This window comes from Paramormyrops kingsleyae, chromosome 8, assembly GCF_048594095.1.
Source record: "Paramormyrops kingsleyae isolate MSU_618 chromosome 8, PKINGS_0.4, whole genome shotgun sequence".
NCBI lineage: Eukaryota > Metazoa > Chordata > Actinopteri > Osteoglossiformes > Mormyridae > Paramormyrops > Paramormyrops kingsleyae.
The window spans coordinates 11,625,535-11,638,414 of NC_132804.1; the positions used below are offsets into that span (position 1 = coordinate 11,625,535).

General features: G+C 43.5%; 1 protein-coding gene and 2 long non-coding RNA genes across 5 annotated transcripts; 2 read left to right on the plus strand and 1 right to left on the minus strand.

Moving 5' to 3' along the window:
- Positions 1 to 70: 70 nt before the first annotated feature.
- Positions 71 to 11,109, minus strand: LOC111856972 (sodium-coupled neutral amino acid transporter 5-like). Of its 2 annotated transcripts, none has more exons than XR_011992571.1 (16): positions 11,005 to 11,109; positions 9,671 to 9,834; positions 9,404 to 9,524; positions 9,120 to 9,235; positions 8,494 to 8,567; positions 8,144 to 8,236; positions 7,705 to 7,786; positions 5,994 to 6,076; positions 5,754 to 5,812; positions 5,506 to 5,637; positions 5,328 to 5,407; positions 4,806 to 4,906; positions 4,547 to 4,668; positions 4,405 to 4,455; positions 1,748 to 1,851; positions 71 to 1,654 (listed from the first exon to the last, which is right to left on the minus strand). XR_011992571.1 is itself a non-coding variant. In XM_072715219.1 (16 exons), the coding sequence occupies exons 2-16, from the start codon at positions 9,730 to 9,732 to the stop codon at positions 1,568 to 1,570; spliced, it is 1,461 nt and encodes a 486-aa protein (XP_072571320.1). In that variant the 5' UTR covers positions 9,733 to 9,834; positions 11,005 to 11,109; the 3' UTR covers positions 71 to 1,567. The 2 variants fall into 2 exon arrangements, 1 of the variants encoding a protein (XP_072571320.1); XM_072715219.1 differs by having other exon boundaries at positions 4,311 to 4,455.
- LOC140592264 (uncharacterized) lies at positions 2,046 to 5,523 on the plus strand. Its single transcript, XR_011992574.1, has 3 exons — positions 2,046 to 2,214; positions 4,262 to 4,568; positions 5,334 to 5,523. It is a non-coding gene; the product is annotated as an uncharacterized lncRNA (long non-coding RNA).
- LOC111856975 (uncharacterized) lies at positions 7,593 to 10,377 on the plus strand. 2 transcript variants are annotated; one of them, XR_011992573.1, is made up of 6 exons: positions 7,593 to 7,844; positions 8,039 to 8,333; positions 8,451 to 8,584; positions 8,721 to 8,795; positions 9,389 to 9,444; positions 9,784 to 10,377. It is a non-coding gene; the product is annotated as an uncharacterized lncRNA (long non-coding RNA). The 2 variants fall into 2 exon arrangements; XR_011992572.1 differs by having other exon boundaries at positions 8,451 to 9,444.
- Positions 11,110 to 12,880: the final 1,771 nt, after the last annotated feature.

Below are 12,880 nucleotides of genomic sequence, written 5' to 3' on the forward strand. Positions count from 1 at the left end.
TATAATATTTGTTTATACATTATGGGAAAGTAAGAAATTTCTTTTATTGAAGAACAAATCACCCGTTTAGTATGCGGGATCGTGGAGTCTGTTTTCCATAAACGCGATCTGATACCGTAATGTTACATCTACGCGCGGATGTTTTGACCGGGTTTTGGCAAAGCTCGGATAGCTTAAACGCAATCTCTGCATCTCTAGTATGAACAGATTGTAATAGAATTTGATTTCTGTGTTTAATATACAAACCACAAAATGTTTTTTTTTTGTTTCCGTGATATTGCAACATGATTGTATTTCACTTTGCCTCGGAGTCTGCGCCCCTCAGAAGTTGGGGCCCAAGGTGGACACAGAAAGGGTGACCGGCTCTGCTCTTTTCTCAGTGACACAAAGGTTTAGTCAGATACCTGTATTTCTCACAAACGTAATACATTTCCTTTGTGTAGGAGACAAAGTTTGATTAACTGTGTTTTGTCAAACTAGCAGAGAAGATAATAAATTCACTCATAAATGTTTTTCCTTACCCATAACTAGCCAGAACCCTCAGTATTTTAACCTAGATTTTCAGCCTGCTCTCCAATCTGTCCCTTTGTGAATGACTTGAGGTCAGTACACCAGGGGGTGCTAGGCAACCACTTTGTCACCTTCTCCCAACCTATACTAATGTCCATTTTTGTTCTTTGTTCTTTTTCACACTGACTAATACTGGAAAACAGCAAAAAGTTTTTTTCAGTTATTGCAATCTGGGCCAGCCATTCTGAAGAGTAAACATTTTTAAAAAGACACTTCTGTAAAAAGTTGAACATGAAAATGAAATGAAACGGACACGATTACAGGGGTGAAATAAAACAAATAGGACCAGTTTTCACAATGCATGGGGCCAGGAATACTCTTTTCTGTCATCACCTACGGCTTGTCATAATCACAGTATCTTTCATCTTTTGCCTAGTACTATGTCCACATTTAAGGACGGTACCCCTTCCATGTGATTCCAAAGTCATGAGAATAAACAGCCTTGACCAGTGGAATCTCTGATACTCTTAGCCACTCCCCCTTCCAAGCCACTCCCCCTTCCAATTACACTCCTTGCTATTTGCCCTTGTCCACCCAAGCAAAGAAGTTACAGCGTGCTTCTGGGTTGGAGGCGTTTCCCTGTGGCCGGGCACACACGAAAAACTGGCGGCCCAGGTTTGGCCCCGCCTTCTTCCCCATCCTCAGCATGCAGGGTTCCTCGTGACCCTTACAAAGTGATCATTGTGGTGGCCTCAGTTTGATTTAAGAGACAATGGAAAGCCGAGTATTTTGAGTGCTGGGTTATGCAATCTCCCACATTTTCCTTAAAATTGTGCTTCTAATAGAAATGCTGATACCAGAGCAGTTGATTTGGCCATTTTGGTTTCACTGTGGCGGATGTATCCTTCTGTTATTCTTTAACATCCTTATTACCCTTGTCACCCTTATCAAAGCCAAAGGCGTGCATGACTGAGACTGGCACTCCAGTAGGGTAGGGATGTGCTGTCCTGCCTTCATGACTTTGGCTGAAGGTGATGTGTTAGTGTCCACCTGTGCTTTATTGTCCTCCAGATGCCCAGTCCATAATGATGAGGGATATGCTGATCACCATAAGCAAGAATCCTACAGATGCGAAACAGGCAGCCTGACGTCGAAAGGAGAGAATAAATGAGAAAACATCTTAGTGTGATTAATTACACACTGCAAGCAAGTGCTGCTCTTCCGGAACAGGATGTACCTGAATCTTTGGTCTGGAGTTCAGTGGTTCCAGATTCTCAGGGACAATTCTTATGTAGAATATTCCTGGAAGTATGAAGATCAGGGTGGGCGCTGATGTGGCTCCTGGAAACAAAGAGACATGGGGCTCCATTTTCCATCTGCTCAAAGTGCAATACAAAGTGGCTTTGCTAGTTTCTTACCAGCCCATTGCTCATTGTCACGCCATGCGCGCACATCATAAGTAAGGAATAATTGACGACGGGCCGTTGAATTATTAGAAAAATAATGCACACCCGAGGTGGTGATGCGGCCACGACGCGAAGCGGAGTGGCCGTTACACCTCGGGTGTGCATTATTTTTCTAATAATTCAACGGTCCGGAGTCAATTATTCCGCTTATACTACGGTTGCCACACCTCAAGACATCGATCAGATGATATACTGTATTTCAAGGGATTCGTCCGGTTTTTGTACTTAAATCGCTATTGTGAGTAGGATTATTTCTTCCGCATCTCATCCAACGACTCTTTTGCTAGTTCCAAAACGTCATTTTAAAGCTGGCAATGGAGGCTTGAGCCGTTGATAGCAGACTAATGCAGTTAATAATGAAGTTATTAGAAAGAGAGCGAGAGAGACAGAGACACAGAGAAAGAGAAACAGAGAGAGAGAGAGCTTGTATGAATTAGGCTACCTCTGTGTCCCTCAACAGTGTTCTGAAGCACCGTCTCTAAACTGTAAGTCTGCTTTAAGATGCAGCGCTGTTATTACCTCGCTAGTGAGAAATGTCATGTGTAGCCTTTAAGTTGCTACACTAGGCTAACTGATAAAATCGTCAGGGCAGCGCTGACAACACGTTTTTGTGTGAGTGTGTAACACATTCACATTTCATATTCACCGTAAATATTAAAATTTACTTTCGGAAAATCGTCTGTCATGTTGTTGTTTTTGTTAGTCCTGTGTGCTGTATAGGTACTGTATGCTAATTTCCGTTATTACAGTTAAGTATGCGAAGTGATATGGAACTGTAATGCGGTCAAGAGAGCTGCCTGGAACTACGTTCGCCGTGCGTTTCCCTGAAAATAATTGCACACCTCAGAACGTTCGTCAGCCAATCAGATTCAAGCATTCAACGGTCCCGTAGTATAAAAATAGTTAATGATTTTGTGCCCACTTTCTGCTAGTAGGTAGGGTTGCCACCTTTAATTTGTGAAAAACCGGTACAATTGGACTTTTTTTTGGGGAGGGGGGCAATAACGATTTTTGCCAAAATACTATGTTAATAGAGGTAGGAATCTCTATTACCACTCTGACCTATATTTGTCCTGATGCAAACATGTATAGCAAGACAAATTGTCATTCATTGGTGTAAGGCTAACTTGTCATAAATTAATTCTTACTGGTAAAAATAAGATTCTTTCTAGTAAAATTGCAAGACTAATAAAAGACAGCAGGATGGGCTAGGAGGGATCAGCTGGCAGAAGAGCTGAGTCGCCTGTAGCCTGCTAAGGAATCTAAATTGTGAGGGCAGAAAAATAACAGCCCTATTGCCTTTTATTTGAACATTTTGAAACACCTTGTAAACTGTAGGTTCTTCTGTTAGAACAAAGATCGCAGTTTTATTTCGCGAACTGCAGACCCAAAAATTAAATTAAGAAACACACCACTGCTCGTTCACAAGTGAGCTTCCGTTTCCCCCTCTTTTGATATCGTTATTAGGGTGACCACCTAATCCATGTCAGGAGGGACACTATGAGCTACTTCAGCTTTTACGAACTACTTTAAAGCTGAAAGGGTTCTGTGCTCTGCTAAAATGTTTGGTTAGTTCCTAGATTGAAAGACTCATCCAGCTGTTTCGCATTAACATTACTGACACATATGCATGATTATAGGAGACTGACCAATCAGCATACGGCAAGAACCCAGTGCTTAAGTGAAATCCTGGTCCTTTTAATTGAAATGTATGAAATGGTAGTTTACAAATCCTGTTGTAGCTCATAGTGTCCCTCCTGACATGGACTAGGTGGTCACCCTAATCGTTATGCCGCTTTCTGCACTGTGAGGATGATCTGGTGACGCCAGAAAATGAGGACAAACTCACTGCTACCTCATCCCATCCCTGCTTCACCTCGAACAGCTTGGTGGAAGAGTGCATAGATAATATGCTCACGCAATTTTCAACTTGCACACAAGCACATCCGTTTCCTCGGACGAAAAGCGATCTGGCTTGCCAGCCAAATGCTCCATTGTGACAGCAATCTGCAGTAGATCATGTGCCTCTGCCTTTTAAAGGTGAGGTGAAGTGCCATTCCTCTGAATAATTCAGAGAGTTAGGACAATTTTGTTCTGCCTTGCGCTGGTGCAAAGTTCTGTTGTCAAAATAGCGAAATGGATCTGTGCACGCCCATAACTGTTAGTTCCGCTTTGCCCTTGATGATTCACGTTAGATCTTCAAAATAGAGCCCATGGTCTTTTTGGTCAAGTAGGAGGGTCGTCTGTCTGCATAAACATCCATCAGTTCATGAAAACCTTTCTAGATGTGTTTCAGGTTGGTGTCTGGAAACCCGATGAGGAGCTAAAACTGACCAATGACTCCAAAGATGTCTTTGATGTTGGGTACCAAGATGACCAGGATGTTGACAAAGACCAGCAGGCCGAATGTAACACTGATGTGACGCACCCAATTGAAAGGCTTGGCATCAAAGAAGAGTTGGAGCAGGGCTCTCCGGATCTGTGGAGAAGTACAGCAAGGAGTGTCAATACTGTGACCTTGTCCACACTTGCAATACCATACACAATCAAGAGGATGGAAGGGACCTTACTGGGAAAATGATCACAGGCACTGTGAGGGTCACAGCCATGAGCACAGCCAAACGCACACACAAAATCAGGTGGTCTGCACTGTCTCCCTTGTAGGTATAGAGGAGCTCCGACTCCACCTTATCTGTACACAAAATCAACCAAACCAAGTTATTAAAACCAGAGCATCTCTGTCATCTTGCAGGTTCTCTAAGCACCCATTATGCTATCATTTGCATAGGGCTACATAATGGGTTTATAATGCCTTTCCCTTCTGCTTACCATAGAAGGTGAGGTAGCCAAAGACAGCTGTAAGAAGGTACATGAGAAACATTGCTAAGACGGAGATGTTAGCAACTCTCTGCATGCGCTTCTTCGTCGGCCTGGTGAAGAAAGGCAGAGATGGAGAAATGCAGAACTCCTTAGTGACTGTCAATTCTGTCAATGACATGTACTTCTACATACAAAAATAACAGCAGCTTAATAACTAGCATTCATGCAATGTGATGTCATTAGTGTATAAAAGTTCCATTTCACAATTGTATAGGTTTTCAAAGAAAACAAAAGTGAAACTGTTTAATGACGACAATAATTAAAAGGGATTAATTTTTATACTAACTTGCCATGAGAAGCACTTCTAGAAGTGAGATTTTCTCTTTGCAGATGGTAGGGGACTTATTCAAAATAATTTAATTTTTTTTATTAGATATCCCAGATCTAGCCTTAGCTAAACTTCCCATGTCATCCCCGGCTCTTCAAGACCTATGAGTATTAAAATGACGTTGGTTTGTTTGATGGACTCACTTCCAGAGTTCCGTGTAGATGGGCAGAACCACTGGCTGGCAGACAAAGGCAAACGACACAATTGGAATGGCGTACGCCGTCTGTAACCCAAACACATGGGGGTAAGGACACTAATTCAGTAGGTACTCCAGGACCTGCATGCATCCTCAAAGCATCACAACATCATAAACTGTCTGACCCTTGAGTTAAACGTGATGAGTTTGGCCTCGCACACATCGTCATCACTGGTGCTGTTGACCATGGCTGTTAAGGGCTGGGTCAGGTTGTGATCTTCTAAAGGACATCCGACATTAAACTTTTTGTAGATCACCTACAAAACAAGACACAAAAGTTGCCCGTGCTTACACAGGCCTTCCCTGGCTGTTGGTGTTGATAAAAGATAATGGTTAGCTTAATTTCCCCCTAATACCCCCTCCCCCTACTTACAGAGATAAGGAAGAACACCATGCATGTCAAGGAGAGTCCACTAGTGTACCCAAGGTATCCTGTAGTTTCATTAGGATAAAAACAACAGAAAAAATGATAAATTAACATAATTCAGTTCAAGGAATGTTTTAATACCAGCTTGTCAGCAGTAACACTCAACACTGACACAGAAGATTGGGAGTTTCCTATCATGGGGAGGAACCGATGCAGAGGGAGTGCACTCATCAACTCAGAACTCACCAAGCTGCCGCATGAGGGCAAGAGGCAGGATAATAATCAGGCTGGCAATGATGATCAGGTAATCCCCTTTCAGATACCACTCTCTGGGAACAAGACAGACAGTGCATCAGGCAAAGAACCACAGAATCCTAAATCCTAAATCAGGCTGGACCACTCTTATTGGCTTTTATTGTCATAGCAGCATCATAAAAGTGTTTAGCTTGCAAGTTGTTCCACATCACAATATACTGTAATTGCTTGAGATCGAAGTTTGTTATATTAGGTTAGTTTGCTGGAAATACACTCAGTGACAGAAAAAGTTAAGTACCCAGATAGAGTGGTGGGAATGAAATTAATTTGCAAGTGGTGAAAGGTCAAGTGACTGTATCGCAATGATTATAATGTCAGATCAAACGGACAACAGAGTAGGCAGTATGGGCACACTGCTGGTCCCATGTCAGTAGGGTGTGGCACCCCCCAGGACTGGATACATGCAGCGTTATGGTGTGGAAGGGAGTCATACAGCTGTCGTATCCTCTCCTGCGGTAAGTCGGCCCACAGCTGTTGTAACTGGCCTTTGAGATCCTGCAGATTATATGGCACTGTATCTCAGTTGATGTCCGAGCTGATCCCACACATGTTTGAATGGGGAAAGATCAGGGAACCTACCTGGCCACGGGAGGACCTCAACATGACATAGGCAGTCCATAGACACACTTGCTGTGTGTGGACGGATGTTGTCTTGTTGATAGACTGTACCAGGGTGCTGTCTCAGCAAGGGTAAGACATGCGGACACGGGATGTCACTGCCATACCGCTGTCCCATCAGGGTCCCCCGAATCACTACCAGAGATGACCTGAAGTAATACCCTATGGATCCCCAGACCATCATGCCAGGAGTGACACCGGTGTGTCTCTTCACAACATTGGCAGGATTGGTTCTTTACCCTCGGCACCGCCATACACACACACGACGGTCATTTGTGGTAATGCAGAACCAAGATTCTTCGCTGAAAACGGTATGACGCCACTCCTCATCAGTCCATGCCTCCCAGTTACCACTCCACTCCAAACGCAGCCTTTTCTGCACTGATGTTAACGGCAGCCTACACATGGGAGTGTGAACCCAGAGTCTGGTTGATACCAGTCATCGAGACACGGTGCAGGATGACACAGGGTGTTGTATAGAGTCCAATACCTGTGTCCAGATGGCAGGGCAGATGTCATGGGGTTCTGTAATGCTTGGCACACAATACGACGATCCTGCCTTGGTGTGGTCTGTCTTGGGCGACCGGAACCTTACCGAAGTGAGTGGGTGCCCTCACGTGCCCATTGGTTCCAACATCGGGTGACTGTGACATCTGTATGCCCCACATGCCAGGCAATTACACAATACGTCCACCCAGCCTCATGCAAACCCACAATGCTACCCCTATCAAACTCCGTCAAGTGCTGGTAATGCTGTCTAATGCGTCTACGAGGCATCCTCTGTGTCTGGTGACTAGATATGCCAACTCCTTCACTGGTCTGCAGGTGTACCAAACTACATCCAAGTCGGACCATTACTTTTGGGTACTTAACTTTTTTTCTTAGTGTAAATTAAACCAAGTGAATAGGAAAGAAAAATAAATCCTGTAAAATGTAGGATTTTTGTATTTCAGGATTATTAAAGGCAGACCTATTGCTTAATCACTGCCATACACCCACTGGGCCAGTCTGGTCCAGCACTCACCCGGAGTTGGATGGGGTTCCCAGAAAGGTTCCAATAACCAGTGGCAGCTCAGACTTCACAATGAAGAGGTAGCTGCAGATGGCTGAAGACAAGAAGACCAACAGCTTTGAAAACCATAACAGAAATGGACTCTCCTTTCAGTAAATATACTCCTGGCCTGATCTGTGAATATTGTCTACATGGATCTAATTTATTTCATGGATAATGATCATGGCTTTCAGACTTGCCAGCACATCACAGCACAACACAACACGGAGCATCCAGTGTTGGTCACACGGCTCTATGATGTTATCAGAATGAGTTTGCCCTGCGTGTGGTTTTTCCCCCGGTGCAGGTTACCCTAAAGGGGAGCAGCATTATCTCCCTGCTCTGGAACAATAATCTCACAGCCTCCTGGCAGTCGGGAGGCCAGATGCTCCTCCCACTTGTGCTGACTCACCTCCGATGTTGTGTATGGAGATGACACAAACCTCCAGCACTTTCCCCCAAGCACCAATAGCCTGATTACTCAGCTGTTCATAGGCACGGATCCCTGCGAGTCAGATAAACCGTAGAACATGTGTTACTAACAAGTCATCGAAAAATCCATTGAAGATAAACAGTCTTCGTGTGCAGACCATCTATACCAGGTATGTCATCTGCATGCTTGCAAATCCTTGTGGCACATAGCAGATAGATTAGATGGTCATCTATGCTAATCTAATAATAAATGAAGCCTGGCGGATCAGTGTGTGCATTTTACCCAGCCAGGTGGGGTTTGTGATATAATGCATGATATGAGCAGCTTACCTACAATATCGGCGCTTCTCAGGAGAAGGTGAATTGAGTAAGCAGACAAGGTGGCGATACTGGTCAGCAGAATCCTGAAGAGCACAGACAGGCATGGACAGACTGCACACACCATGTAGTGCTAATTCCACAGCTCTATTATGCATGTCTAACACTGACAAAACCCACAGTGAGTGGGATAGATGTGCACTGTTAATCACAACAATTTTACCTGCTTTTCTATTTAGGCTAAACCAGGCTGTGACTGACAATGCCTGGCTGTACCAGCAACTGTGGTTTCTAAACTCCTGTTTCTTCACTTAGTAAGTTTATCAGTTTGTTAGTGAACCATGCAGAGCAACATTAAATGGCAGAGATATATTGAAGCTCCCATTGACTTCCCAACAGATAGCAGTAGACCTGGGGCCTGTACTATGAAGCGAGGTTACTGGCTTATCCGGGTAACTTGTCGGATTTAAGGTAGTCTGGGCAAAATGTAAGTGAGCGAATATGAATTCCATTAAAACTGTGGTACTTTAAATTCGACAAGTTACCTTTGATAAGCCAGTAACCCCACGTCGTAGTACAGGCCACTGGTCTTTTGCAGTATGCGTGTGTGTGTGGACACTTTCATCTAGTTTACTCACACGAAGAGGATGATGCCAGTGTTGGCCATGGCGTATGCCAAGCCCAGAACTCCACTACCCATGATGGCATTACTGAGGTTGAAGATGGACATTCCCAAAGAGGTCTTTCCAACAAACTGCATTGGGACAACAAAAGCAAATTTACTTCTAACATGCTTATTTCTTGTGCTTTATTTTGTATAATTGTCAAAATGATTTGAAATGACTTTTTTACAGTAATCACAAAATATTCTGATCTATACTGCTAGATCTTTCCTCTCTGTTTACAGGACACCCTTACTCACATCAGTAAAGTGACTCTGGTTTTGCTCATCAGGCATATGAGGTAGGAATTCCTCACGTTCTTCTGGAGTGGCTTCAGCATCATGAAACCTTGGCAAAACAGTCCCATCTTCATCTGTACACCTATTCAATTTTAGTTTTCAAATGCATTTATTTACAACTTAAGACAATAAAAATACTACTACATTATTATAACACAATCCTGTTGATTTTAATTGCCATTTTGGCCCCCAGCCCACCCCATCATTTCATCACTAGGCCCATCTCACCTAGTTTCAGTGGTCACATGCTCAGGGTAATGGATGCCATTCGAACGCTTTTCCAATTCCATGATGTTGCTATTGGGTCCAATCAGGTCATCTGATACTAATTTCCCTGGCAGGATGGTTTCCTGGCTCTGAGGGATACCAAGATGGTCTCAGACCTGGTGGGGCTGCAAAGAAAACCAAGAAAAGCATGAAAATCACTCAGGCAATTCTTGGTCAACATAGTTCTAACATCAAAAACATGGAACTTAGAGATATGAACAGAACAAACATTTTGCTTGATGGATTTGCAACTAAGTTGATGACTATTACAGAAAAGAAAAGAAAATCTATTATAAAATCTAAGATGTGCATCTGAATTGAAAGGGATCGACCTGTCATATTACAATATAATCCTTCATGTCTCCTCTGAAGAACACACTGAACACAGAACTCAATGAAATTGCCATTAAGATCCACCCTACCCGCCCGGCACCAAACAAGCTGCGGACACAGAGCACTGGTTGGTGGATATCCACTGGACATTCTTAGTTTTCAAGTAATTAATAACGTTTTCTGTGGAATTTCTCCCTGAGGACAGTTTTTTTTTTTTTTACAGTGTCTGCCTCTTGTTTACACCTCATTGAAAACATGACTCACTCATGACTAGTGTTCCCACACAATATTTTACTGTTTGAATTTCCACAGCAGTAAAAAACAGCAGAATTCAACCATGACCTGTGTTTATTTTGGGATTTAACCACATGTGCAACATCCTATTGTTATTAAGAGTCACAGCTGAAATGGGTACGGAGGTTACAGAGTCTCATTTTAATGTCACCAGCCGAGTGACAGGTGGAGGTGCCCTGACAGTAATCATTAATCAAAGTGTGATTGAGAAAAGGAAGCAAATCAGCAAGAAAACAAAAAAAGATTCATGGAAACAGGAGATCATGTCACACTGAAAAGTTAAATACTGAATGCAGCTTAATACAATTAACATTTGGCATTAGAACATGTGCTCTGCATGTCTGATAAGAGCCGTGAGGTTGATAATGGAGTACCCCAGTCTGCATTTCTATATTACACAGCCGAAAGCATATTAATACAAACCGGAACAGACGTACGAAACCTACAGTCTGTTCACTCATCTCCAAACACATCTACAATCTTGGTGGTAGAAGCATCTAACTGAGACCAGTTTGTTTAACTTGAACATTGTCAGTTTTGAAGCCTTGAATTTATTGGTACCAGTGATCGAAGCATCTCTTACACTATCAGATTTTCCAGATCAGACGCCAGAACACCCATTTCACAATATTACAAGTAAATCGTTACATAAAAGGAGGAAAAGTTACCTGATCCAAAGCAAACATTAGCAGCATCTGTGACAAAGAGATGGCCAGGAGGAACTTGTAAAAGACTGACATACATGCACACAAAGTAGTGCCTCACTACTGTCTGATGCAAGACTTCCTGCCTATTGGCGATACCAGTTCAGCCAGTTCTAACTGGCAGACAGAGACTCCAAAAACTTTGTTCAACTTACCTTTTCTGAGCACAGCTGGGCTTGGACCCGGATTTGTGACTTTTTCATGTATTCTTAACTTGTAACTCTTCCAGCCACATTACAGTGACCGTACTGATCTCCAGTGAGGCTAAATTATTTAATTTTTCCTTATTGTCCGTAACGTACAGTATATACACCCACATAGATGAGTGGAAGACATACGGCGGAGGAGACAGACAGAGAGTGAGAATGAGAGAGAGAGTGAAGAGCTGCATTTATCTTAACGTTTTTTCTCTCATGTGATCTACCTTTCATACATCTGATTGCAGCTCAAAGTGCTTTACATACAGTGCAAATAACCATGGGAGGTATTTCCTGCCAAAAAGAAAAGGAAAATGATAATGATAAAATAAAAACACAATCTCCACATTGCCATTTAATTAAAATTAAAAATAAAATGAAATAGTACCATTTAATTACATTTTCATTTAATTTAACTCGTTAGAACCATGCTAGGAAGAAACAGGAGGGGCAGATAGGCAGGATGTGACACTTTCAATTTTCCTTCCACAATCACCCCTTTTGAACATGTGAAACCCCGCATTGTTCACAACACATTAGACCCAGACCCCATTCCCGAAACATCTTTGTTCCATTATGGGTAATAATGCACACACATGAATTCATATAAGGAGGAGAGTAAAGGCGGTTCTCCGTCATGGCATTGTTCATGTTTATGATGACCTGAGAGCTTGCTGGGCCGGATGGGGCAGCTAAGAGCTACGGTGGAATCAGGGGTTCTACAGGGGTCGGTGCAGGACGCAGGAACGTAACGGACTTGGCCCTTGAGGTGAGAGAAGCTGAACCACACTTTAACAGTAAGATTATAACCATACATACGAGAGAAACCAGATAAACCAAGGATTAGTGAAGAAAACCAGCTGTCCCAGCTGTACCCGAACAGGCCATGCTGCTTATAAATTTCAGATATCTGCCTATGGACAACATCCTCCAGATCCTGCACGTGTTGAGATGAGTCAGAAACATATGTACAACATTCCTTCACCATTGTGGCACAGAAGCCTCCTTTGCCAGCCAACAGGAGGTCCAATGCCATGCAATTTTGGAAAGCTACCTGTTTGACTGTGTCATACTGCTAGGCAACACAGCTGCGAGAAATTCAAGACACGCTCCCGCTCCTACTTAAACCTCGCAGTGCGAGGTATTAACCTTATGCAATTTCCGAGCGCTTCACTCCTTTGTCTCTGTTACAGCTCCGTTTCGCCCGACTCACTCTACCATCTCTTCCCGCGCCTCCTGAACCCTCCTGCTCCCATCCCACCCAGCCCTGATCTTCCCCCGTGGTCAACCCCAGTGTTTCCTGTCTGAGTCATCGGACTGATCTCCCGGCTCCACGACTTACTTGCACCCAGCTTGACGACTCTCCTATTGAATTATCCCTTGGTTCCTGATGCATGGCTTGGACAGATCTTTGGCTTGAACCCTGCTTATTATCTGGACTCCGATTTGGCTTTCACCAATAAAGAGCTTTTAACCCTCCCAGAGTGTTCTCTTGTGACAGAATACTTCGCTGCTACTATGGAGATGCAGGAGCAGATGCGCCAAGCGCTGGAGCAGGTTCACTCGATGACGGAGTTAGTGGCCAGCTCCTTTATGCGCAAGCTTCTCCTGTTCCCCTTCCAAGCTCACCACCCCAATCACCT